At 46.5% G+C, this 27,850-nt stretch overlaps 4 protein-coding genes across 8 annotated transcripts in view; 2 read left to right on the top strand and 2 right to left on the bottom strand.

Annotated features, from left to right (window-relative positions):
* The window catches only part of LOC6592105, a 37,892-nt gene extending 21,570 nt beyond the window's left edge, over positions 1-16,322 (top strand). For 3 of the 4 annotated variants that reach the window (XM_026984190.1, XM_026984192.1, XM_026984191.1), the window contains exons 3-7: positions 9,724-13,390; positions 13,457-13,528; positions 13,584-14,312; positions 15,088-15,231; positions 15,439-16,322. In XM_026984190.1, coding sequence (XP_026839991.1) covers positions 9,724-13,390; positions 13,457-13,528; positions 13,584-14,312; positions 15,088-15,231; positions 15,439-15,719 — 4,893 coding nt within the window. In that variant the 3' untranslated portion in view covers positions 15,720-16,322. The remainder of the gene's footprint in view (positions 1-9,723; positions 13,391-13,456; positions 13,529-13,583; positions 14,313-15,087; positions 15,232-15,438) is intronic. The other variant, XM_026984193.1, reaches the window with a different exon arrangement.
* A 77-nt stretch (positions 16,323-16,399) lies between these two features.
* Positions 16,400-17,807, bottom strand: LOC6592104 (syntaxin-18). The gene is made up of 2 exons (XM_002017251.2): positions 16,781-17,807; positions 16,400-16,703 (listed from the first exon to the last, which is right to left on the bottom strand). The coding sequence occupies exons 1-2, from the start codon at positions 17,780-17,782 to the stop codon at positions 16,515-16,517; spliced, it is 1,191 nt and encodes a 396-aa protein (XP_002017287.1). The 5' UTR covers positions 17,783-17,807; the 3' UTR covers positions 16,400-16,514.
* A 998-nt stretch (positions 17,808-18,805) lies between these two features.
* LOC6592103 (ras-like GTP-binding protein RhoL) lies at positions 18,806-23,823 on the bottom strand. 2 transcript variants are annotated; one of them, XM_026995334.1, is made up of 3 exons: positions 23,806-23,823; positions 19,454-19,724; positions 18,806-19,366 (listed from the first exon to the last, which is right to left on the bottom strand). In XM_026995334.1, exons 2-3 carry the CDS (start codon positions 19,697-19,699, stop codon positions 19,040-19,042), a joined length of 573 nt encoding a protein of 190 aa, XP_026851135.1. In that variant the 5' UTR covers positions 19,700-19,724; positions 23,806-23,823; the 3' UTR covers positions 18,806-19,039. The 2 variants fall into 2 exon arrangements, with proteins under 2 accessions (XP_026851135.1, XP_002017286.1); XM_002017250.2 differs by lacking the exon at positions 23,806-23,823 and having other exon boundaries at positions 19,454-19,795.
* A 2,716-nt stretch (positions 23,824-26,539) lies between these two features.
* On the top strand, positions 26,540-27,772 carry LOC6592149. Its single transcript, XM_002017249.2, has 2 exons — positions 26,540-26,616; positions 26,672-27,772. The coding sequence occupies exons 1-2, from the start codon at positions 26,587-26,589 to the stop codon at positions 27,590-27,592; spliced, it is 951 nt and encodes a 316-aa protein (XP_002017285.1). The 5' UTR covers positions 26,540-26,586; the 3' UTR covers positions 27,593-27,772.
* Positions 27,773-27,850: the final 78 nt, after the last annotated feature.

Here is a 27,850-nt window from a genome sequence, read left to right as displayed (position 1 = left end):
CCGAACCGAACCCAAACCGAGAAGAACCAACCCCTCAGGAAAAGTCAGCAACACTTAACGCCTTTTGATTGTTTAATTTCTCAAATTGTTTTATGGATTTATCCCATGCCGTCTGTTGGTTTTTCGCCTGCCTGCCTGCCGTCCCGTCCCGTCCGCCCCCCGTCCGTCGGACACACGCCAATGAAAAATTAATGCAGAGGGTGCCAGCCACGGTGACTGATCGGGAGGGGGGGGAGAGAGAGAGAGGACAGAAGAGAGAGTACGACACGCCACACACCAGGAGAACATCAAAAGCCGAGGGCTTCATTTTTCACCGCTTTTGACATTTGGCAGCCACCGAAGCAAGGAAGAGAGAGCGAGAGCGGTCGAAAGGGAGAGGAAGTAGCAGAGAGCACGAGCACGAGGACGAGAACGGGAGCCAGAGAAACAATCAGCCAACCAAAGCGCAGCACAAGCCAGACCTGACAGCGGCAGCAGCACAGAAGACCGACGGGAGAGCGGGAGCGGGAGTGGGAGTGTGCGGGAGAGATGAGCAAATTGTGTGTGGTGTGGATGCTGCTGCGTGATAATCCCCCACTGACATGCCGACCGACCGTCCGACGGACGGCCCTGCCTGGCCCTGCCTGGCCCTCCTGTGCGCATATTCCAATCAAATTAAGTAAAAAGGTTTGCTGTGCCGTCGGCAAAGCAGAGAGGAGAGCTGAGTTCCGTTTCGGTTTCCGTTAACGCTCCAGTTCCAGCTATAGGGCATTCAAATACCCTGCAAACAGAAATAATTACAACTGACCTTTGCCTAGGAAACACAGAGCAGAGCAGAGCAGCAGAGAAGCAGTGCTGCCGCTGCTCATATGAATTGCTGATCTCGCTCGCTAGTGTCTAGGAAGTGTCGCAACGGCAGAGCCAGGCAACGAAGCAAAAGCAGCGCCACAGCAGCAGCAGATTAGATAAGCCAGATGCCCGAATAGGGGGAATAGAGAAATACTCAGAGGCAGATGACAAAGTTGCCTTACAGGGAGGAGAAAAGGGTGAGGAGCCGACTCATCTCAACGGTGGGAAAACGGTGGGGAGATCATTGGGATCACTGATAACACAACAATTTTAAAATTAAGTTGCTAATCTAAACAAATTTTGTGTGTCTCTCGGAATGGCATTTTGAGATCGTTTTTTTGGAGCGGACCAAATTTTCCTTTTGAAATTTCCTAAAATCCATTAGATTGGACCTTTCTTGTTCTTTGTTTGTTATTTTGAAGTTCCCAAAATACTATTGTTTATAATTTGTAGGAATTGGTAAAGTAAAGTACTTTTTTTGAGTATCATTCTATTCAGTTTGGGGTCTTTGGAAATGTAATTCCATATACAGTTGCTTTTAAGATTACGCATTCAGTGAGAATTTGTGTTGAAAGAATTTCAACAATAAATTTCAGTTTTCAAATTCTGATTTCGTTCTGATTTGGTTCAGGGTCGATTATATACATTTTATATTCATGAATGTTAACTATTCAACAGAACTCTAATAAAAACACAACAGAATTCCATTCCACTGAATCACTTGATCCGCAGTTTATTTGATGGAATTTTTACTTGATTTAAACACCCTTTAATGGGGCTTCAAACATGGTATAGTGGTTTCCAAATTTGTATTACAATTTTCAGTACGAGTATATTTTTGTAGAGTCATTCATTTACGTGATAACGTTACTTTAATTCTTATTTTTTCATTAAATAGATCTGCGGGTTTTAGTACTTTTTTAAAGTACTTTTAGTATCTTTTTAGTATATCTAGTGCGCTTGTACATTTTCAGTATGGTTTTTAATATTCTTCCTTATGTTTAAAGTATATTTATTTATTTTGTTGGGTGTTTATTAAATTTTTTATTCTCAAAGGTGGGTTTTCTATATTTTTAGTTTTTAATGTTTTTTTTTTATAATATTTTTTAAGTATTTGGCACGTAATTTGTTTGGTTTAAAAGATAGTTCTGCTCTTTTATATTTTCCGAATAAACTTTTAAATGTTTTCTTTGTTTTTTGTTGTAAATTTGAATACATTAGGGTTTATTTCTGGTTCCGCCCCGCTTTAAATGGCTGCACTTGAGGCTGCTGCAATTCACTTGAGAATTTCCATTGATTCACTTTCCAGAGGCAGGCGTTCGTTCTCTTAATCAATATGCCCCAGGCCACTTTTACTTCATTTCATTATACCGCGCGCACACACAATTACCTTACCCCCTTCCCCACCCAGATGCGTCCGTCCCTGGCCCGAATCCCGTTGGTGGCCTGGTTTGTGTCTCGCCGGGCCGGCCTCCCTCTTTGTCCACTTGTCGTCCACTCTTCCGTTTCGCTGTGGCTTTTATTGCTCCGCCTATTAGCGCACACACACACAGATGCACTCGAGCAGGAACACACATACACACGCGCCCGAACACGCAGCGGCATCACAGCTCGGTGTGCGAAAGAGACAATTTCGCACTCGGCATCCTTTCTGGTGTTTCCCTTTCGGTTCTGCGCCCGGCGTCCGCTGCAATTAAGCCAAAATTGTCAAAGCCAACAAGTTCCACAAGTGGGTTGCTTTGTTGTTGGATTATGTGCGAAAAGGCAACACATCCCACACCAGCAGCAGCACAGCAGCACGCACCCCCCACAAAGTCCCGCTCGCCCCCTGTCTCTGGGTTGGCTGGCAAAATGCTAACCATTTACCGCTCTCTCCCGCTCATCCACACTGTGCTCTCTGTCGCTCTCTCTCTCTCTGCTCTTCGCGGGCCCCTGTCTAATTTTCCGTTGTGGCGGGGGGTATGATTTATTAAGTGCCTGTTTTGGGGTCTCGCTCGCCCACACCTCTCCTTACTCCTTCTCGCTCTCTCCCTGGGGGCACCATGTTCGCTACAATTTGATTACAAATTTTCGTTGTCTCTGCAGCTGTCCGTTGTGGTTTTTTTTATGGCTCCATTAGAGTCGCAAACTGTTCCAGATGAAAAGCTCTGCTCTCGTCTCATCTCTTAATTAGTTAAACATTGCCATTGTCAAACTCTCTTAAACCTCTTCCATTGAGTGGCTGGATGCTACTGGCTGCCACTGGCTACTGGCCGGATGGTCCATGTCCTGGTCTCTCTTCTCTGTTGACTTTTGTTTCGATTTTAATTTGCGCAACTCTGGCAGGAGAATGGAAGGGGGGCCGGCTCACCGGGTGGCAAGAATTATCATCAAAAATGTAAATTTATGTTTGCATACAAGCGATTTATTATCTCTCTCCCTCTCGCTCTTTTCCCTGGCTCTGGGCTGCGGCTCTATGCTCTGTCTATGGTCATCCCACTCGCTCCGTCTTTATTTATGGCTTCGGCTTTGGCTCTCCTCGCAACAGTTTACAGTTATTATTAATTTTTCTTCTTCTGCTTCATCTCCTGTACCGTCATCAATTCGAATTGCAATCTAGCCGTTAAAAAAAAAAAAATGGGGGGAAAAACAGAAAAGATTTTACGGCTTTTGGATTTGCTTTTGTGTTAATTTTCATTCCTTTTGTCATTCCGTTTTTATAACCCCTCTAAGAGACGATATACGACCATAGACCACACATAAAATAGTTTTAGCAGAAACCAGGGAAAGTATAGTCGTGTCGGCACGCAGAAGGAAACGCTTTCGAAATATCGGTGGAACTGCATACTATAAACTTTTTTTTTTGCCAGTATTTCCATCTATTTACTAGATAGTTTTAATTGTTAACTAAATATAAATATAATACTAAATAACTATAACTAAATATATAGAGAGTTATACTCTTATTTCCAATGCGAAGGATGTGAAAAAATTCTAGAATATCTTGCGTCAAAATTTAAAGTGCCCCTCATTTAATTAGCCATTAAATATGGGTATTTTCAGGGAAAGGTCCATGAAGTTGAAAATTTAAAAGTCAATAAAATCAGATTTAAATATAATTTGATTTACTTTGATGTCTAAAACCTATTAAAATCAGCACAGGTTCATTTTGGCAGTATTTTTTGGCAAGATAATTTTAATTAATAAAAATACATATAAATCATTTTTGGGTAAATTCAAAACCATTTTTAAGAGACATCAGTGCGCAATATTCTAAAATTATTCACACAGAAATATTGCCTCAGGTATCGCTGAAATCGGCCTTTGCATCGTTGGATCTATTCGGTATTTGTTTCGTGCGAATGGATTGGTTTTTAACAATTATTTTGTATAGTCAGTATCCCTTCTTTCTATCATCAACGAATCTAGTAAATATGCTGCGAATGAATCTGAGCTGTTGTTTTTTTTCCAGAGATTCTCGCACCAAAAAATTCAAAATCTTTACTAATAGTGAAGTTTATACCATATACCATATTGAAACGTTGGAAATTGTTAAGCGGTATCAAAAGTTTCGATGGTGGAAACTGTTTCTTACTTTCTTTCTTGTGTTGGTTTTAATTTCCTTTTCTTTTGACGCTGAATTTTTCGAGTACTGTAATTTGTTGCACATTGAGTGCAAATTAGCACAATTTGTATGGCGTGTTTGAAGTTTCCCTACCATTTGCTTCAGTTTAGCCGCCTCCGACCCCGCCCCCTTTCTCTGGCTTGTGGGAAACTAGGAAGCGAGCGAAAGGGCACACCACTTGTACAATTTTCTTTGCCCAAGAAAGCGAGTGGAGGGGGAAACTAATGGGGACCCCGGCACCATAGGCAGCACCATCCAAATCCAATCCAATCCAAGACAAATCGAGTCTGAGGGCATGCTGCCGATGGATCGGAATGATTGTTGCTTGGGTGGTGCGGGGTCTCCGGGGCGAGGGGCAGGCATTTATTGCATTTATCTTGAACTAATCATTCAATTGTGGCTCTGTTTTTCTAGGCTATTTGTCCGCTTTGGATTTCTGCAATTTCGCAAAAGACAAAAACAGAATCGATGATTGTGTCATTTACTTGCGGAACGGAGCTCCGTATCCGTCTGAAAATAGATTATGACAGCAGAACGTATCCGTCTGTCCGTCCGTCTGTCTGTCTGCATTTATCTCAGCATTTGCCAACAATTTTTAAACAATTTAAGAACCATTTAGGAACCGATCTCTTTGGCATTCAATGGCCAGACTGTGGCAAAAACCAAAGAATGAATAATCACAGTAATAGATCCATACATAAATATACCCTATATGGTAAATATTGAAATATCTAGTCGAATTTCAGTAATAACAGTTATCGGGTATTGATTTTATGATAATATTTGTATTAATTTTTATTAGATAAGAGAGCCTCGTGGAACTTTATTTACTTTTCCCGTTGCATAAACTGGGAAAAACTGTACCTGCCGTTAAAGCACTTTCAGCCTCAAAATGTGCTGAGTAATGGTACGGCGTAATGTTTGAGGTGGAACTTTGATGAACGAATGATAGTCGATGTTTGTCGGATTGTAACAATATTCTTTGTGCCCATTTGTTGACTCCTTTCTTCAGAAGGATTCCAAAAATACTCTCAAACGAGGGGGAACGTTGTGAGTTGCTGCGGACACCGCAACTCTAAGGTTATACCCGATACTAAGTCAGTATGGCTCTCCTCCGGCAGACGCCGCTAATATTTAACGACACGACAAAGAGTGCGTGCGAGAGAGACAGAAAATCAGTCTGAGCGTGACGTCGGGCGCTGCGTAGCCACTGCAAATTGATTTGTTCCTTTTGGCTATAAAAATGATCTGATCTGATCCAGATTCAGCAATCTAATAGATATGGTCATTATCTATGATTCTGCGTTTTTAGTTTTCTCAAATCTGCAATATTGTGGATGCAACAGATTTTCGTCCTTTGTGGGGGCGGATGGGGGGGGGGCGAAATTCTGAGATATACGTTTTATAGTGACATCTTAAAGGAGTGTGTGCACCAAATTTGGTTACTCTAGCCTTAATAGTCTCTGAGAATTGTGGTTGCCTCAGATTTTCGTCCTTTGCGGGGGCGGAAGGGGGTGTGGCGAAATTTGGACAGGAAACGGTCAAGGTCCGATATCACAGGAGTGTGGATACCAAATTTGGTTGCTCTGGCTTTTATAGGTTCTGAGATCCTTGAACTCATATTTTGCAATTGGCAAAACCGACCATGAAACCTGTGTGTTAGAGTGAGACAGAGCGAGAAAGAGTGAAATTGTTTTCGTGATTCTGGCTGTAATAATTATACGATCTGGTTCAGATTTTGCACTCTAGAAGATATAGTCATCTTCTACGATTCTGCGTTTTTAGTTTTCTCGTATCGTCGAAATTGTGGATGCCACAGATTTTCGCCCTTTGTGGGGGCGGAAGTGGGCGGGGCAAAGTTTTGAAATATTTTTGGAGCAGTGACATATCACAGAAGTCTGGATCCAAAACATCGTTGCTCTAGCTCTTATAGTCTTTGAGCATTAGGCGCTGAAGGGGACGGACAGACGGACAGACGGACGGACGGACAGACGGACAGACGGACGGACGGACAGACAGACATGGCTCAATCGACTCGGCTATTGATACTGATCAAGAATATATATACTTTATGGGGTCGGAAACGATTCCTTCTGGACGTTACACACATCCACTTTTACCACAAATCTAATATACCCCAGTACTCATTTTGAGTATCGGGTATAAAAAAAAACCCGCTAGGTGTGGGCTTGCAGCCGAAGAGATCGACGTTTTGTCGTATCCAAAGTCAGTCGTCGAAAATGACAGGTCTGTCCATCGCTCTTCTATTTCAAAGAACAGCAGATCTCTGGGGTATTTGTTCAAAGTTCAATGTTCAAAAACCAGAAGAAGGATTGCAAATTTGGTTTTTTTTTTTGCGGAGTAGATCTCTTTGTAGCCTTTGTACTCAGTCATTCGCTCTCATATTTCTATTACTTGTATACAATTATTATTTTGCTGTCAATGGCAAAAAGTGTAAAAATTTCCGACCGCCATTGAGTACTTTTTCCCCATCGCGGTATTTACAATAAATATTTATATATATTTTCTGGGTATTTTTTTTTTTTTACTTATGACTAATTGAGAAATGTATTACGTTTCGAGACGAGATCTCAGCCGCTAATTAAGATGTTTTATTGGTGATAATCAATCAATTTGTATTCGTTTTTGACATTACAAAACACACAAATCTGTTGCATCCTTCTATCGGGGATTCTAGTTCTGGGTCTTTCTTTTTGTGTGTGTTTTGTTTTGTTTGCTTTTCGGTGCAGATTCTCGTTCGTTCGATTCGCTCCGCTTTCCCCCGTCCTTTTCTTCCGTTACTTGGTGTGCGGTGGCCGGCCTCTGGGTGCGCGCTAGGTGCTCGCTCCCTCGATTGTTATTTTTATTAGATACGGCGACGCGATGCAAGTTTATTTATTTATTTATTTATTTCAGTGTATTCAGCGCATTTGCGTCTATTTTTATGCGCCTGGTCCACTCGAGCAGCGAACACAGTTACACAGGCAACAGACACCGCTCCATCCCCCCTCCCCCCTCCTTCGACGCACACTCTCGCGGACAGATGAACGCAGCGCAACGCAACCGGACGGTATTTACTTCAATTGTCATTTACACTTGACGACGTCTCTGACGGCAGTCGGCCGTCGGCCGTCGGCAGTAGTCCGTTTCGTCGGGCCGATGGGTTTCGGTGGGTCGCGGTGAAGGGTTTCTTCTCTGCTCTCCTCTCTCTCTCCCCTCTCTCATTGCCAGACCGAGGCTCGAGGCTCTGATCTTTCTTGAATTTTTGTTTTTGTTTTGGCCAGGCAGCAGCCCTCTCATCAGTTATGCATTGTCGGCAGCTTGTGCATTCGAAATCGTTCAAATTTCCGTCCCTGCCGGCTCCCTGGCGATCTTTCGCCGAGCTGTGCATAAATTTCTGGGGGTCTCGTCTCTTGTGGTGCTGTGCGGTGGAAGGCTTTATGTCATTTTCGGAACTGTATTTGCATTACCATAGCCTAAGCATATCCCCCTACCCCCCGCCCCCTAACCCACACTACTGTGTTTACCCAATGATCGCCAACCAAATCACGTTGCCAGCTTTTTTTTTCCGCTCCGCTTTTATTTCTTTAGTTTTTTTATTTTTTGTTGCTTCTCGAAAATTGTATCAGCATTCTCCACCTTTTCTTTTGTTTGCTTTTCTTTCGTTCTGTGTGCGCTCGCCTTTCACCTTACCCAAGCAATTTGTTGTCTACTATTTGCGAAAGAGATCTTGAACTTGTGATTTGATTTTTTATGCTCTTTCTTTTCAATACCCCTCATACCTTTCTGCCGCTAAAAAGAGAGGTAATACTCTCACTCATAATCATAGCCATATGACATTCACTTTTAGAGTCTTTTACTGCTTGTCTGGGGCTAAATGAACTGCTTGCAGGCCGGCAAGAAGTGCTCTCACTCCATACCCGTATGTCATTCAGTTTACTGTTTTCTTCTGAGGAATATTCTACTGGGGAACAGGGGAATTTATTATCCATACTGGGAGTCTCTGTAATACTCATACCCACATGATTCACTTTACTGCTTCTTTGCCTGTCTCTGTTAAAGATAACCGTTTCCTGCATTTGAAAATTGTTTACACTGCTTGCTTCCGTTTCAAAGCCAAGAACTGCCTCCCACTTGAATAAACCAGTGTCCAGCATATCCGTTCTGACCTTTGTTGATCTCCTAAAATCCATAATTCAAATACAATTTAAAACAATTGATCTACAATATGTATATTGTACTGTATTGAGTTGTTTCAATGCCCTCAAGCCCCTCAAACAAAAGCGAAAGACACGAGAAGGCCGTATAAATATTCAACAAAATATCAATCAGGATCCCCAGGCATTTGAAATTTTAATTGAAATCATTTCATTACGGTCAGGTCTTCAGTCTTTTTCTTCAAAGGTACAATATACTCGTATGTGTTTTGGTTTTTGTGTTGTTGTTGTTGTTTTATGCCGAACATTCGTGTCTGGTTTGGCTCTTTTTGTGGCATGCCTCAGCCTCCGTCTCTTTATTGAAGTCGTTCATTTGGAAAACAAAGCAAATTATTTGCTCCAAATCACAACACAACGGAAAACGAAGGTGCCGACGGCCCCCGCCAGCACGGCCAGCACCGCCAGAGTTTGTTGGCATTCCAATGGGGGCACCAGCCTGTGCTGTGGTGTGCCGCCTTCCACCTGCCACCAGCAGCCTTCCTCCATTGGATTGTCTGACCAACTGCCCATAACCCATTCGCATTCCAATTCGCTCGTTAGGCTACTTACTACTGTTATTAATAGGCAAATTGTTTAACAATTTCAATGGCAGTTAATTGATTCGTAGTTTCAACGAAAGCGAAGAAACTGGAAAGAAAGGAATCGCCCTGCCCTTTGACCAAGCGTTCGATTGCCTCCATTCACCCCAATAGTCATTAACTACTTGTGCCTGTCTCTATTGTGCACTAAGTAGAGGGTTTAGCACTCGTGAACACTGATAATACTGATACTCCACACGTGCCAGCAGATTAAGGCACACTTTTGGAATTGGGGACAGCAGAAAATAGCAACTCTGGACTTTCACTCGTTCCCAGCCTCGATTTGAGCTAAATCATGCACACGACATGTAGTTTGTTTTTGCATTCTCCGTCTCTTTTCGCTTGTGGGTCTGTGAAATGTCAGAAATAGGAGTAATGGTTGCAAGGAAGTGCTCGAGGCTTTGGGATCAATGAACAATCATCTTTAAGCGAAATTTAACATCTAAAAGCTGTGATATCTAATAAATGATTCGTTCCTTTCCCTCCTTCCACACAGGTCAGCCGCGACGATGGACTGCCGCAGGAGATCTGCCGCCAGTGCATGGCCCAGTTCCTGATGGTGGCCAAATTTCGAAGGAAATGCGTGCGGATGCAGCAGCGCCTGCAGGACTACGCCCAGGAGATATCCGACCGGCAGGCCGCCAGACAGGCCAAGCGAAAACAGAAGCAGCAACAAAGGCAAGCACAGCAGCAGGAGCAGACCAGGGAAGAGGAGGCGAAGGATATGGACACGGATGCGAATTCGTCGGACTACATGCATTTGCCGGAGTCACAGATGGAGCGGAAGCGTCGCATCATCTCTGAATCGGAGGGTGAATCCCTATCCCCTCGATCGTCGCGGCCCAAAATCGTAAAGACGGAGCAGCCCGCCACGGAGGAGGTCCTGCCCCCGCCCAAGGAGCGTCGCCTGCAGCTGAGACTGCGCAGAATGCGGACACAGTCCGCGGGAACTCCGGAAGCGGCTACCAATGCGAATGTGAATGCCGTTCCCGATCCAGTGGAACGACCAGCGACCCACGCTGATCCCAGCAGCATGCCCTGGAAGACAAAGGCTGCCAGGAAGCAGCTGTCCGAGTCGTGGTCCAGCTACTCGCCGGCCCCCTCCTCGGAGATTGAGGGCCGAAGGAGCACCAGCAGTGAGGCGGCCACAGAGCATCTGAGCGATCTGTCGGTGGGGCCACTCTGCGGCTTCGAGAGCGACAGCAGTCCCTCCTCCACCTCAGCGCCATCGATCCTCAAGTTCCCCCGACGATCGCCCACAGCGGTGCCCGCACTGCGACGTGGCCGTCGACCCCGGAGTTCGCCCGTTTACATGCCCGTCAAGCGGCAGCGGCGATCCGTGGGCAACAAGTCGATGGGGAAGGAACTGCTCCATCAGATTGGAGCTGAGTCCGGTCCGGAGCAGAGCACAAAGTCTGATGAGGAAATCTCAGGCCAAGATCCAAGGGAACAGCAGCCCGAGATTGATGAGAACTGTCCAACTCCGCTGCGTCTAGTGGAAGCGTCTTCCTCCTGCGGCGAGGCGAGCGACATCAGTACTTCAGATGCGGATGCGGATGCGGACGTGGCAGGAGAATCATCCTACGCGGAGGTCGTAAAAGAACTCCAAGGCAAGGATGGAACCAGCGGCGATGAAGGGATACGGGAGAACCCAGTATCGGCAGTATCGATCAAGGAGTTGTCGTCATCGAGTGATGCCTCGGACGAGAGCACCCTAAAAAATGAGGAGGAGACTCCGTCCCATCAACAGATTGAAGGAGAACCAAAGTTGAATGGAGCCGTCACGGCCAGTCCAGCTTCGATGGAGGTTCAGTCGAAGGAACTGACCTCGTCCACAGAGGTCACAGCCCCGGCCACGGCTACTGCCACAGCCACAGTCAGTGAGGAGGAGCAGGAATCTCCGGATGGAGCAGGACAGTTCGAGCAGCCAGAGATCATTGTGAGCATACCCCTCGAGGCACTCAACGAGGATCTGCAGCGCAGACTGTGCGTGGACCAGGAGCAGGACAACGACGAGGGGGAGGAGGAGGAGGACAAGGATCCGGAGAAGAAGGAGCAGCAGGACCCTGACCACCCCGACGACGTCAACAACAATGCCAACGATGAGAATTTTTGCCAGAGTGCTACAGCAGATAGCTTCAATTCTGCTGTGGCACTCCAAACAAACGAAATTGAAGCAAACGCAGGCCGCCCCCCCGATGGGGCGCCACTACCACCACCAGCAGCGGATGGGGACGAGGACTCGCTCTCGTCCTCGGATGAGCTGCCAGTGGTACGGACTGGACCCACGCCCATGGACTTTCTGGCCGAATTCGAGAAGCATTGCGAGAAGGGTCTCGAGCAGATCGGGGCCACGACACCGGCCCCATCGCCGCCGCCCACGCCCAGAGCCGAGCCCCTGCCGCTGGCCCTCAACGACCTGGAGGCCAAGCAGCAGCTCGAGGTGGAGATGAACGACGTGGAGACCACGCTGAACGGCATCCTCAACGAGATGCAGGACCAGCACATGTACACACCGACCTGTCCGCACATCGACGAGTTCCTCACCCCCGCCGACTATGCCTCCCTCAGCGACCCCGAGCCCGAGCCCGAGCAGGAGCAGGAGTCCTCCCGCGACTGCAGCCCTGTGGCAGTGGCAGTGGCAGCCACGGAGGATAACGTATCGCCGCTGCGGGAGAAACCAGGGGCCAGGCAGCAGGAGGATCTCTTCGATAACAGCAACTTCAGCAACGAACTGATTGGCTTCCAGAATGACATACCCTGCTTTGAGAACATCGAGGCCTCGCCAGAGCCCGACCAGAGTCTGCATCTGGAGCTGACGCAGTTCCTCAACGAACTGCAGCCTCAGCAGGGATCACAGGCAACGCAGGTGTCGCCTGGGGCCCAGGTTCAGGTGCAGGTGGCGGCACCTCAGGTCGAGGCAGTCGCAGTCGCAGTCCCCCCTAAGGTGCAGCATCTGGTGGAGCCGCCTCTGGTCGAGCAACAGCCTCAGGCGGAGCCTCAGGTTCAGGTGCAGGTGCAGCAACCACCTCTAGAGCATATTCATGTCCGTCAGCAGCCAACAGTCGCAAAAGCTCTGGAGCAGCCTCAGCTGGTCCAGGTGCCTCAGGTGCATCACCAGGAGACGACAACGACCGTTTCCTACGAGCAGATCTATCACCATCATCACCAGCAGTCGGCCAGCAAGCTGCAACTGATGCCAGCTCACATCGATACGCAGCAGCAGCAGCAGCAGCAGCAATGGCAGCAGTATCAGTCCCAGGAGCAGCAGCAGCACACGACACATCTGCAGTGGTCAGCAGTGGGCGGACTGGAGGCCATCAAGGGCAGCTTTGGTCCATCGGAGAGCACCACAACGTACTACATCAGTGCCGGGGATCTCTACCAGCACCAGCAGCAGGCTGCGCCACTGGAGACCACCTACACGATGCTAGATCCCAACGAGAACTACATGCTCGAGCAGGCCACCCATCAGCAGCAGCAGCAGCTGCAGCAGATCCATCATCAGCAACAGCAGCAGCAACAGCAGGCGCAGCAGCACCAGCAGCAGCAGCAACAGCAGCCCATCATGATACTGATCCAGCAGCCGGAGCTGCAGCAGCCAGTGGCCTCGGCCAGTAATCCCCAGCAGGCGCCGTTGCATTTTTACGGTGCGCCCATCAGCAACGAGTTGCACCATCTCCAGCAACAGCAGCAGCAACAACAGCATCAACAGCAGCAGCATCAAGTACAAAATCAGTCAGTATTAGCAGCAGCCTCTCCAATGCCTGCCACCACGCCCAAGGGCCGTGCAGTGTCGCTCAAGTGCCGCTTCTGCCAGAACGGACCGAGGTTCTCCAACAGCCTGGAGTACAGTCGTCACATCATCGAGCTGCATCCGGCGGTGGCGCCATTCAACTGCCCGCACTGTCCGCTGGCGTTTGCGGCGCGCAGCAAGCGCTCGCAGCACATCCTCAACCAGCACGTGGTGCAGCAGTACCAGTGCGGCCAGTGCTCGCAGGTGTTTCCCGCCCAGCGAGCCCTGGACTTGCACATCCAGCGCTTCCACATGCAGATCACCAGCAACACGGGCGGCGCAGAGAAGGGCGCAGGTGTGCGCGTGGAGGAGGTTCAACTGCAGATCAGCAACGAGCACCAGCAGCAGCACTCACCGCATCCAAAAGGTGAGCCCTACTTGAACCCATTCCAAGGGAGAATCCCCGCTAATCTTCCCCTCTATCCTCCTGTAGCTCTCGAGCTGCACGGCAACACGCCACGACGACGCAGGCAGCGCATTCTCTGCTGTCCGGACTGCGAGGACTGTAAGTGGAAGCCCGATTTATAGAGGATTCCCATCTAAATACCGCTTTTTTGCAGGCACCTCTGGCCACAGTCACGGCCATGGACAGGGACAGTACGAGGAGCTGCAGACCAATCTGCAGGCACCGCCAACGGCCCTAACGCCGCCCTCGACGATCATGTCGGTGCCGTCGCCGCAGCCCCTGACGAGCACACATCAGCACATAACCCTGCCCTCGCCAGAGCAGTCGGAGCCGGACTCCACCACGACGCTGCGGCAGTTCCGCAAACGAGGCGTCATTGTGGGGCCGCAATCTGCGGGGGCCTTCAGCCAGTCGCTGCAGTTGGCCACTCCCGTGGCCTCGCCCTCACCCTCGCCCTCGTCGTCGCCGTCCTCTTCCACGATAGACTCGGCTCCAAACACGCCCGCCTCCGCCTCCGTGCAGGTCAGCGAACTGCGGACCAGCCACCAGTGCCTGTACTGCGAGGAGCGGTTCACCAACGACATTGCCCTGCGGAAGCACCACCTGCTGGCCCACGGGGCCCAGACCTCGATGCCCTTCGTGTGCACCATCTGCAAGCGGGGCTATCGGATGCGGACGGCCCTGCACCGGCACATGGAGTCGCACGATGTGGAGGGCAGGCCGTACGAGTGCAACCTGTGCCATGTGCGGTTCCCGCGACCCTCGCAGCTGACGCTGCACAAGATCACCGTCCATCTGCTGTCGAAGCCGCACACCTGCGACGAGTGTGGCAAACAATTTGGTACGGAGAGCGCCCTAAAGACGCACGTTAAGTTTCACGGTGGTAAGTTTTTGGGTGCTCGCACGCATGCGGATGCGGTGGCCTAACATACTAAGGGAATGGGTGGTATCCGGGAGCGGCAGCTAGTTGCTTGTAGTCCTAGTCCTAGTCCTAGTCCTAGTCTTAACTAATCTTATGTTCTGTCGTAATGATTGTCTTTGTGCAACCGTAACCCTTTACTAATCCCCACCAAAACGTTATCGTTGAAACAGTGTATTCCACCGTGGTCGTATGTTCCAAAGGTAAAGCCACTCTCGACCTCTGATCCTTGTTCGATTCGATTCATTCCCGAACTGAATCGAACAAAGAATCCATTATTGCTTGGCATGAACTAACCCCCAACCCAGCAAATGCTTGCCAACAATTGTGTGCACCTATTTAAAATCGAAATATTAAGTAAAACATCCACTCGTAGTTGTATCTTTGTAACACGGACATGGAAGAAGCTCCAATAAGAACTTTTGTAGAACTAACATGGCCTAGATCCCATGATGGGATCTTTCATGACTTTTCAACACCCAAGCACCCAAGTATCACTATATCGCGGCACGTGTGCTTCAACCTTTGAGAAGTTACTCCGCAAATGTTCCGCACTTTACATAAATAACAAAATACATAACTCAGTGTGTTCGTTTGTACTGAGTGTTCCTCCAACCTCCGTTGTGCCGTGTTCACGATGTCCCAAGCATTACCGAGTGTTCGCACTCGATCTGCACCAAGCTCCCATCGATTTCCAATTACTATGTGCAGAAGGCCACCAATTAATTGTCTATTCCAGAGCTCGGTTACCAGTGCGACGAGTGCGATCAGGCATTCGAGTATCTCAGAGATTTGCGCAAGCACCGGCGCACCCACAACAGCGAACTGTTTTACAAGTGCGAGTTCTGTCCACGCTCCTTCTTGCATTTCATGGGCTTCCGCGGTAAAGACTCTCGTTTATAAGAAGCAAAAACCAACATTCTGTTGGCACTAGTCCTAGATATAATAGTAGTAGTAGTATCCTTGGCACGCTTAGAATGCTTTACTGCCTTCCTGCATGGCCTAGCCCTAAGACGCACCTATAAACCGTTTAATCGCTGACGAAATAGACAAGCCACTAATTGATTTTTGCTACACTTCCAATCACTAGCTCACATGAACTCCCATCTGCCGCTTGGAGTGTTCCTGAACGAGGAGACCGCACTGAAGTCGGCGTCCAACTGCAGCACCACCAGCATCATCAGCAGCGTCCGCAATGACAAGTCCAGCGAGAATCCAGCCACACCCATCATGGAGGAGACACCGCTGACCCCGATGAGCAATATCAATAACAATTCAGACGAATGCTGCCCGATCTCCAATTCGGCGGAGAGCAGTGCTTTGGCTGGACGTAGTCTTCCTAGCCTAGATTCGATTGCCACAACGCCATAACCCACGTGGCCGAATTATTATTTAGTTTTCAATAATTGCGTTTATTACAATTACCAACAACCAAGCCACGTTACAGCGGCGCCTTCCTACTACTATTGCTACTTTTAGTGGCTCTAGCGAATAGCTTCCATTGGAGTCAAACTTAAGAGTCCTTAAGCCCAGACCAGACAGGACCAGACCAGCCCAACCAACCAGCAGACTGCATCGAATGCAATCCATAATTGCACATAAAAAACCTAGAGACTAAGCAATGAATACACTCCCCCAAACACACACGGAGAACACACACAACACTCCGTAACAATCGACAGGTTACACATAAATAGATGTTAAGTTAGGTAGAAATTAGACGTTTAGACGTTCATGCAATGAATATCAGCCGAGGTCAATGAAACGGACTCTGCATTCTAGGAATAAGCCTTATGCATAGTCTGAGTTAATGTTTCCACGTAGTAGAACCACGTATTCTTTGATATAGAGAAGCCACTAATTAAACGAACAAATTACTTCATTAGACTGTAAGCCCCTAGGAATAAAAGATCATAAAAGAAACGACCCCCGCCACCCCCACTTAAACCCTTAAGCGTGGAACCTTAAGCCTAAGAGTTCGATTTCAGCTCAAATCTATTTTAATTCCAAGTTGTTTGACATCGTTTCATTGAAGAAACCAAGCAATTGAATCACACTTTCATTTCTCCTTTTATTTATAAACTATACAATAAACGAATTATGTCGATTAGTACGATCCAACGATTAAATAAAACGTGTTTTACTGCGGCTCTCCTCAGGCCTGTCCTAGTCGTAGTACCAGTCCAGGAACAGCAAGGAGAACGACATAACAATCAAAAAGAACAGGAAATAGACACGAACGGAGGCGTTTCGTTGGGTTGCCTGGCGGATCTGCTCGTTGGCATCTTTGACGTTCTCCGTGCTGCCCACAACGGCACTGACGATCCGATCGATGTTGTGCTGCTGCATGGCGACCTGAAAGTGCATTGCATTAAGTGTTAGACAAGATCTGAGACAGTATTCTGTATCTTCTGTGGAGTGAATCGACATACTTTCTCGGTAAAAATATCCTGCAGCTGGGCTATGTCCACCACATTCTTCCCAATCTGCTCTACCTCCTCGGAGAGCCCTTGCAGGAAATTATATATGTGGACATTCTCAGCCTCAAACAGCTGTACATCCTCCGCGCTCAGGGAATCCTCTTCGTCACCCAGCTCCTGTGCGGACTTGTGAATATCCTCATCCAGTGCCACCTTGGCCGAAGAGTCGTTTGGGGCAGCCTTCTTGTCCTTGCTGTGCTTTCGCGTTCGCGACTTGTGTCGCGTTGACCGAGGTGCACTGCTCTCCAGCTGTCTATCATCATCATTCACATTCTCATCTTCGTCGTCATCCCATTCGCCCCACCCATCGGTGTTCCAATCGTTGTCGCCGAAGTCGTTGGGAGCGCCATCGTCCGACGGCGACGCCTCATTGCTTTCGGCTCTGCCATTGCTGATCTGGCGCTTACCGATCTTAGCACTTTGTCCGCCCGCTGGACGGACGGGTATCTTCTTTTTGTCTGCCGCCAGCTTGAGCAGTCTGTATGTCTCTAGTTCATGCTGGACACGGTACTTTTTCTGATCCAGATATATCTGCTCCACGCCGTGCAGATAGCTCACCAACAAGTCGAGCACGGCCTCGATGTGCTGCTGCTCCTGGGGCTTCCGCTTCACACTCTTCCATTCGATACGCATCTTGGCCAGAAGCTGCGTGTAGACTGCAACGAATTTCTCCGATTCCCGATCGATTAAATTGCGTTGGGCATCTGTCATGTGCGCCGCACTCTTCAGGTGCTGGCCAATCCTCATGTAGGCAGTGCGATTCTCTATGAGAAGATTGCGCAGATCTGTGATCTTGTTGCACACCTTTTTGGCCTCAATGGCGAAGTCATCCCGGGGTCCAGTAGGCTTCGTTGGTCCTGCCGTGGGCTTGCCTTTGCCGGACGAAGCCAGCTCAGTCTTACGCTGCAGGCGCACCGCCATGACACTCGCCTTAAAGTGCTGGGTTATGTCCATCCTATTTGCTAACTTTTTAATTTATTTAAAGTTCCACATCATCACTGCAAATTGTAAACAGATAAATATACGGTCCGACCCTCAGACAAATGCCAAAATATACCGTCACACTTTAAAAATATACCGTAAATATACTGACCAACTCAAGTTCTATTACACATATTCCTCGTTTTTGATATTCCGTCGAATATTACTAGCTAGATAGAATATTTAGCCCTGCCCACATAGTTTTAGGCCGTTGATGAATAAATTTTCTTCAAGATTGGTTAGTTTTTAGTCCTTGCTTTTATTGCATTTTGACTAAAACAAGGCCTAAACCAAATAGTTCAAAAAAAAAAACAGTCGCAATGTTGCTGGTATTTGAAGACATGCAGCGCGCATAGGCCTTTGTATACCCTATTTTATACGAAGTAACAACGTAATTTATAAAGACCTTTTCTCAAATTGACATGTTTTAGACATATTCATGTATATTATTAGTATCTTGTATATATTTATCTCGATCCTGATACCTACGGAGCATGACAAATCTCTGGGACTCCCTTTTATTAGATTGTGTCTGAAATAATGTTCAATTAACACCACTAACCATGCATAGAAGTGCCGGTTCATACATTTCACAAACGAAATATCTTGATTAGATTCCAGGGTCTTCGGTTCTGGCGTTCAGCTACCTCCGCTTTAAAACTAAAATTGGATTCTATCGAATCGCCTAAAACAACCAGTTAAAATTTTTGTTTTCTATCTCTTTTGTACATCAAACGCGTACATTCGCGGAGGTCCCCATTATATACCGAAATATCGATAATACTATCGTACTATTTTCCAGGGCAGGAAAGAAAAAACACAAAAGACTGACTGGCAGCGAAACTATTTCGATTGGCGGGACTTTTTGAAAACTAGAACCCAATAACTGATTTTAATGACTAGGTTTTTATTGAATATGTACAATAACGATTTGGGTTGCATTTCATATGCATTTAAATTCAATTATTTATATTTTATGGTATATATATATATTGGTTTTTGATTTTATATTGTTTTTGTTTTGATTTTGATTTTGTTTTTCTTACACAGAAATGCACTTTGGTCGCACGGAAAATGGATTGTTTTTACACAGCAAGCACTTAAATAATATGAACTTAACGGTACATTTTCTACACAGAGTTTGGAAAACGAAGCACAAAGAGTCAGACAAATTAGTTACACAATACATTACGTATAATAACAATATTAAACATTAAGCATACACTTAGTTCACAGTAATGTACAGGATGGCTTGGGTGACGACCTTGGCTTCTTTTCGACGGCGCGGACAGCCTCCTCGAACACCTGCTGCAAGTTCTGTTTCTTCTTGGCGGAGCACTCGACCAGGTTGGAGGCATGGATCTCCTTACGCAATCGTTTCGCCTCCTGTGTGGTGACAAATTTCTCCGAGTCCCGTATGCGCAAGTCCAGCTTAGTGCCCACCAGCACCACCGGCACGTTGTTTGAGAAATGACGAATCTCTGGCCACCATTTGCTCTTGATGTTCTCGAAAGAGGTGCGACTGCTGATCGAATAGCACAACAGGAAACAGTTCGTCTGTGAGAGCGAGCCCGAAACGAATCGAAATTGATTAGCCCCGCTTAATTGCATAACACCTACGACGCAGCCGCAGCCACAACTCACATTTGGATAGCTTAACGGCCGAAGTCTCTCGTAGTCCTCCTGCCCAGCCGTGTCCCACAGCGTTAGGTTGTACTCCCGATCATCCACTGAGATGTTGCAGGCATGGTTATCGAACACTGTTGGAATATATTCCTCGGGAAATTCGTTTTGCGTGTAGGTTATCAGCATGCAGGTTTTACCGACCATGCCATCGCCCACGATGGTAATTTTCAGAGGGCGCGGACTCTTCGACATCGTCGACGTCATTCCGGATTAAGTCTTTGTTGAGAAACTGCAAAGAAAGCAAAATAAAGGCGTCAGGCGGGTTGCTTGCTTGACAGTTCTGTCTGCGATATTGCACCATTTGGTGGCAGATGTTGATTCTGCTTGTTTATCTTGACACACCCACACCCGCGTGCACGGCTTTCATCCTGCGGCTGTGGCAACCGGAAATCTCTGGCCCTGCCCCATACATCCATCATCCATACATGCAACTCTTTCCATTGCTAAGGCCGATGGTTGCTTGATGGTAGCAGAGTTCTCGGTACCGCCACAGACACTTGAACTTCAAAATTGTTCTAATCTAATCGACAGCACAGCTAAAAAAAAAAGGCCACACAACGACAAAAAATGTAGCGAAGGCCAGAATGGGACAGCAATTTGAGCTTTTACGACGGCAATCGAGGTCTGGTCTGGATTCCAATTCCATCAGCCGCAATTGATTCTGCGAATGTTGATTCCATAATGGAAATAGGTTCACTTTTATGGTGGTTCGGGCTTATATAACAATTAAATAAAAGCTCAGCTAAACCTAATAGACTTTCACCATCTGTCAAGCCACAAAAACACTACCACTAACAAGCAAACAACCAACATTCGTTTCATAAATTTTTCTTTTTAATTAAAACTGGTTTTTTCCGTTTCCAGTTGACCCAAAACATAAACTAGATTTCCCCACCAGCCTCCAAACAAAACAAAACAGATACTCCGTATAAATAACACCGAAATCAAAAGACTTTTGGCCAATTTACATATCGTATGTATGCACTCCAGGCTGCCAGGGGCTGGGGGGGCTGGGCCGGGGCCTGAACCTGGGCTTGGGGAATCTTGCGGTCTCTCCGTACGCAGAAAACTCATCGGAATTCCGGGAATTATTTATCTTGTAGGTATATGACTCATCCCTGTCACTGGGATGGAATCTCGGACAATGCAAACCGAATATAATTACACACATTCAATGTGGAGCTTCTAATAGAAGGCCTAGACCACACTTGCCTTGCTGTTCCTCAGATTCTAGTAGTGACTCATCCCACGGAAAGGTGGAAGACCAGCCCACACATGAAAGCCAGCAGCCTGCCTCAGCACAGCTGATACAACAAAGAGGAAAACAACAGAACCGAACCGGTTCCGTTGTGACATTCATCAACATGTTACCGTTCGACCCGAATGATTTCATTTGAACTTTAGCCCATTCGATTCGAAAACTTGAGCACTCAAACCGATCGGTTGATCAGTGTCGGGGAAGATATATCTATATAAGTATACTTAGTTATTCAGATCCATTTTCTGTGCTTCACAAACTTGGGGTTAAATGCGATGTACTCTTGCTATTGGCACGCGATCTACAGAGTCTGAACTTTGACTGGGAGCACTTTGATGCTCGGGGTCCGCACAATTAAGTCTAATCATTGATGGAGGGGGATCTTCATTTGCGGTTAAGGTTAAGTGCTGTGTTTCTATTGCATTAGCCTTTGGAAAATATGTATGTTTCAATGAACGATAAAGTTTGATATATTTTCGATTGATGGAAATTTGAATCCAAATATGCCCTAATGTGCATAAGTTTGATTGAATGACGTTACCAACAGTAAATCGGACGAGTTCGTGCCTGAAAAATAGCAACAGCAATCCACAAATAGAAACAGGTTTTTTTTCGCTCAAAAATCTAAACAAACTGCGTCCGAACAATTGGCCATTAGGTGGAGGCCACGGCACTACCAAAAATCACAAAACAACAAACTTGGGGCCGAGAGCCGGAACGAAACTAAATAAACAGCAAACCTAGCCTCTTGTTTTTGGCTCTTTTTTTGGACGCATTTTAAATTATTATAAACAAACAGAACAGCTTTTGGGAGCTGTTTTAGTGACTACAAGAGCGTGCAAATAATTAAGTCCCAATGCTACTCAGGCATACATATGCTTTGCTATTTATACAACCAGCTGATTAAGCAATACCGCCGAAAACTTCTGAATGAGTGGAACATTCCCAATACAGTTTCCGATAGCTTTCGGATAAGAGAACAGGTGTGAGAACAGCCAACGGGAATGGATGGAAAGTGCAGGTTAAACTCCTCCAGAGAACTTCAATACGCCCTATAAATAATCCAAGTACCATGCCACATACATACATATCTCCCATAGAGCCGAAAATAAACGGAAACTGTTTATCAAGCCGGGAAGCCGGGAAGCCGCTCCATTGCTTGCATTGTAATTAATACTCATAATAAATTATTTAAACATAATTGAGCTCTTTTTGTAATACCCTTGTATACAATATAAAGAGTGTATTGTATGGAGGGAGTGTATTATAACTCATATACAATATTCTCCGATCCGTCGCTTTGTTATCTGTTCTGTTCAGTGGGGTTGGCCTCTTGTAAACTTTACTTTACATATCAAGTTACGTATTTGTTGTTGTTGGAGTGTTCTTGGAACACTTGCAACATTTCACACTCTAGCTGCAGTCTTTCGTTGGCCAGACCACTGACATTGCACATGATGATGAAGGGGAGGAGGAGGAGGAGGTCTTGAAGCTTTTATTTGACTTAAACGACACTTAATGTCCACTATAGAGCAGACTCATGTGCAATTGCCAGTCTGGTTCAGCTCGGTTCACTTCAGTCCTTTGTGGACTGCGCCTTATCAGCGCCTTGCTTGTGAGTCTCAGTAAATGGGTGCATCGTTCCGTTCCCCTTTCCCATATACAGCATCCATAAATAAACAGTTTTCCAACAGCGAGTTAGTCAATATATTACTCACAACTCCATAATCTCCAACCGGGATTAGTCAATATCACAATTTTTATAATTTTACCTTATCTTTCTTGGATTAACTGAGAATAAGAGTAGTCATATTTGACGTATCAGAGACAGGCGAAACTATTCTTTAGGAGCTAAATAGCTGAGGATAGAGGCCAAGCCAATCCAGTGCAGGAGAAAGTCTGAAGTGCTTTCATTAGGCCAAGCACAATCTGCACTTCTAAAACTAGATTTTATTGGTGCTCCAAAGCTATCCACCCAATCTCTACCCCTACTAGTGCACAAAAGTTTAGCTGTGGTAGCGGAGCGGTCTTCCTCTTTTTTTCGCAAAAATAAATGAGGAATTGTGTGTGTGTGTGGGTTCTTTTATGGTTTCTCGCTGTGTTTTCGTATTTAATAAACTGATTAGATAAGATACTAGATCCGTATGGGTGTGAGTGCGCATATATAGGGAATTGGACTTGAAAGAGCAACGGCGATAACTAGAACTACGGCTATGGTTACCGTTCTGTTGCCGTTACTGTTACCTGGTCGAAGGCGAGAACCATAGAGAACGACGCATTCAGAACAGAATCAAATGGCAGATTGCGAGGGCACGCGCTCTCAATTAGCTAAATTAATTGAGGTTAATACGGAGTATTTATTGTGCCATAGGTCGGAATAAATTGATTACTGATTTGATGTGTCTCTGCGGATGGGCCTGTGGAAGTGGGGAGTGGGGGGTGGTGGAGTAGGTGGTGTGGAGGCACGTATTTTGTTTCCTGCAATGGCCTCTAAATGGCTCTGTGTAACCATATAATTGTTTGTTAACTAAAAATGGTAACGGACGAACCCATAAAGGCGCACAGATCTAGAGAGCGAGAGAGACAGTCGGCTGGGAAGAGCGGAGAGCGGAGAAGAGAGAGACATTCCAGAGCTGCACAGACCAGACCAGACCAGACAGAGGCGGGGGCGTTGGGGGGGGGGGGGGGGGGGGGGGGGGCTGGCTGTGACGTGAGCGCCATACAAAGTGACTCAGGTGATAAAGAAACGATCACGAAAGCCTCTCGGGAACGGGTGCGGGCGCTGGCCCTGGTAGGTTGGAGGAGCCCGTCTTCCCCAGCAGCTATCCACGGATCCACATCCACTGATTCCACTGATCTATGCTAACAATGTTTACACAAAATATAGCCACACAGGCACAGAGAGCACAAAGAGCACAGAACAGCACACAAAAGCACGCAAGGTCGAAGGCTGTTGATTTCGAATATCGAATGATGTAAACTTTGTTTTTGGCCAAGCTGCATCTAAAGTGAACTTGATTTCACATGCGTATAACTTTGCACAGACACGTACTTATAGATACGACGTACTCGAAGCTTTTCTTTTTGCAATAATCAATCGAGCGACACGTCTGGCGATGACGTCCGAACTGATCGCAGCCAACGGGCGGAGGAGCTGCAGGTTAGGCGTACAAACAGCGGCGCGAACGAGAGCGGAAAAATCAACGTACACAAAACCACAACACAACCGATCACTCGTGCAGTCGCAAGGCATCTGAGAGGCAGCAATTTTTGTATCGGACGGATACGACGCCACAAATAGAGAGAACCAGTTGCTTCATTGGCTCGGCTCGGCTCGGCTCTCTAGCTCTGGCTCTGGACTGCCTGCCTCTGTTTCGTGCGGGGCTTTCTTTCGCTTTATCAGCTGGCCAGAGCGGCAGCGAACTGTATGCTGTAGGTCTGATAAGTAAGCCCAGAGTCGTTCCTCTTTTTTGTTGGTTGTGGGCGGGCTTCTAAGAAGTGCTGAGAGAAAGATAGAGAGTGAGAGAGAGAGAGAGTGAGAGTAGTGTTACTGGAAATAAGAGTTTATCAGCCGATTGCACTTATCAATTAGTCATTGTTTACACCCAGAACAGAGTTCAGATACTTTGCAAAAATGCCTCTGCCACCGTAGTGAGGATCGATGGAAAGGAAGGAAAGGAACTGAACTTCTCTTTACGCAGGATCAACTGCTTTGTAAAAGGGTCTAAAATGTTTGAAGGAACGAAATGTACGAGTATCTTTGCAGAGAACCAGACAGAACAGAGTAAATCCGCTTGCGTAATCCCTCTGCTTGGCTCTGTCCAAGCCCAAATTCAAATATCTGTCATAAGCCATTAACCAACGCCACTGTCCAGCGAGTGCGTGTGTGCCCAAAGCTTTGTGACGGGCGGCTGTAACTGTAATTAAAGCCAAGAACACCATACTTGGCTTGTCCGTCCACGAGTATGACCAAAAGAGTGGCGTGGCGTTTATTATGTGGAACGGCGGCAAATGAGTTCAAGCATTACATTAATTAGAACTACCACTGCACTGGCCGTGCCACTCTTTGGAGGCACGAGGGTTAAGTGACAAAGGCTGCGACCTCCAAGCCTGGCGGTCAGAGCAAACAGAAGTGCCGGAAAATTATTAATAAATATGAATGTGCAGCAGTGCCAATTAGGTACAGCCACTCGAACTTACTTACGCCAGCATCTGCCTCTGAATCTGAGCATGTTGCAACCATGCCATGTGTGCAGTTGCGACGGAGAAACAGGGAGCGTGGGGATGGAAATACCAAGAGAGACGAAAAAAGGAGCAATGGGTAGGCGTACCTAAAGGAGAGCCAGCAGGTGCAGCTACTAGGAGCACTTGCCGAACGTTGAATTGATGTAAGCGAGAAAACTGCACTGTTCTCAAGGCCATGCACCAGTGTTTTCAGCGCCAGACACAACGAATCCGATTCGCTGAAGGGACGGACAGGGATTAAGAATAGCATCAGAAACAGGCGACAAAAGATAATATTGCATTGCGTTTCCATTTCCCGTTTCCGGTCGGGGCTTGCGTTTGCTCGGGCGATGGGTGGAGTGTAGGGTGTACGGGTGCTATTTCTGAACGGCACTCATATATTATATCTTATCTACGGGATCCGTCTCCGTCCGCATCGGCGAGAACATGAGGGGGAGGGCGACCGAAATTGAAGTGACAAAAACAAATATTATGAGATCCAATAACAATCCACAGTACAAAGTTATACGAGTGTTCTGGAATAAAGCCTTTCAGTTCTGGCTAGTTGATATGCGAATCTAACAAAATGTGAGATACGATTGTTTATTTATTGTCAAATTGGCGTTTCAAATTGGCGCCTTCAGTGTTAGCATTGACTTAAGGGTCAGAAGCTATGAAACTAATAAAGCTGACAGCTGTGACACTAATAAAGCTGACTGATATGACACTGCTCAAATCTGGCTGATATGACACTATTAAAGCTGATTGAATAATTACATTTTTGATATTTTGTTAGTTTATTTCACGCCTATGAACATTTTAGAATACGAAAGGCAGCCGCTTTCCGTCAAGAATATCCGTGCCGTGGACTTTGACCCGATCGCGCATTATATTTACTAGGTAAGGCGGATTAACAGATACTGAGCACACCGTATCCTTTTTTAATTTCTTCGCTGGCAAATAGCAAAAAGGTCTGCCTCTTGGCCAACTTAGGACAAGTTAGCAACGAGTATGGCGATCCTCTGGACCCATGTTTATCTTGCAGGAGATCAACATTACCGCGTTGTAGGGATTTGTGTACTGGCGATCATCCATGCCATGCGCAATCACACGTGTCTGCACAGTCGCAGGAAGTGTTTCCCACTCAAAATCACTTGACTCTCATTCACTTTCACACAATTCGACTTTGGCGCGCAGCTTCATCGATTATCCAGTCAGTATATTTACGGTATATTTAAAAAATATAGCGTCTTATTTCGGTATATTCGGTATCTATAGTTGGCACCATCGATAGTAGACGATAGTTTTTAGAAAAAACATCGATAGTCTATTGAAATAATTGAATTTGAAGAAATTTGTTTAAAATTCAATTATTTGTTTTAAGCAACACTTATATTATTTCTTTATAAGCCAAAAATTCTTATTTAAGAAAAGGAACATATTAATATTCTGTTCCTCAAGGCGAGTCCTCTTATCAGAGACGATTTGAACAAGAATCGACAGTTGGCACCATCGATAGTGCCGATAGTGCCATCGCTAGTTCTCTAATTCACATTTGTCAATAGCAAAAAGTTAATAATAAAATTTATAAAACAAAAAACAGCGAAAAATGCCGGAAAGCGACGTTACCAAAATGAAGGTGAGTTGACCAGCATAAGCATTACAAAATTCGACTAATTGCTTGCGTCCCTAAGGTTGCTGATTTGAAGCGCGAGCTGAAAATGCGTGGGCTGCCTGTTAATGGAAACAAAAATGAATTGCAGGATCGCTTGCAGACGGCTCTGTTGGAGGGTGATATCTCGCTTGAAGACAGCGCCATAGCAGATGCCATAGACGATGATGACGTTTCCCTGGCCGACGATGATGAAGACAAGCTGCTTGGGGACGAGCACGATGACGATGAGCTACTCAAGAGCCCGGTGGGCACGCCGACAGCTGCAATAGTACCCGATTTGCTGTTGGATGAACACAGCGCCCTCAACGAGAAAACGATTGCAGCAGCAGCCCTGCCTGCCAAAAAGATTGTGCTCAAAAGAAATAACTCTCAGCTGGCATCGACAACAGCAGGCTGTACAACGACGCCCACCATTGCATCCAAGGAGAACGGGGCTCCCACAGCTAATAAGGATACGCCAGAGGAAACTCCAACCAAAACCAAACGCATCCCCATTGTAGTTGGAGGAAGCAAGGAAGGCGAAAAGTCCGCGGACAAGAAGCTCACTGAACTAACCGCAGAAGAACGTTTGAACCTCCGGGCCAAGAAATTCGGCATCACCCCCACTATCGCAACTGCGTCTATTGCAACTGCAATTAACAAGTCCTCGAGCGCATCAATTGTGGCTAATAAAGGAAACAAGGAAACAGACGAAAAGCAAAAGGAAGCTCTTAAGCGTCGCGCCGAACGCTTTGGCTGTGTGGTTCCCGAGAAGACCACAAAGACACTGGCCGACGAGCGCCTGCTGAAGCGCAAGGAGCGTTTTGGTACAGCAGTTGAGGCTTCTTCGACTCCAGCTACTGCTGCTGCTACGCCAGAGTCAAAGGCCATTTACTCTGAGAAGGCGCGCGCACGCTTGGAACGTTTCAAGACTGCGCCGGCAGCCGCTACCCCAAAGTAGGAACGTCGTATACCTTTCCCATTTACACAAGCGATGGAATCCTCATGGACCGAAACCCTGTAGACAGTCTTATAGTATGACCATTCAAGTCACTCATGCTTGTAGAGATTAAGAAACCATTATAAATAAAAAGATAACATTTCAACATTACTATTCCACAAAATGTTACCCCACCGCAAACCTAATCTTGTTATGCGACTATACAAATGTATTTTACTAGAGTATAAAAACGCTTTAAGAGACTTCAGACGGACAGGA

Source organism: Drosophila persimilis, unplaced genomic scaffold, assembly GCF_003286085.1.
Source record: "Drosophila persimilis strain 14011-0111.01,24,50 unplaced genomic scaffold, DperRS2 tig00000000-arrow-pilon, whole genome shotgun sequence".
In the NCBI taxonomy this organism is placed as follows: domain Eukaryota; kingdom Metazoa; phylum Arthropoda; class Insecta; order Diptera; family Drosophilidae; genus Drosophila; species Drosophila persimilis.
This window is presented reverse-complemented; position numbering and strand designations above follow the sequence as displayed.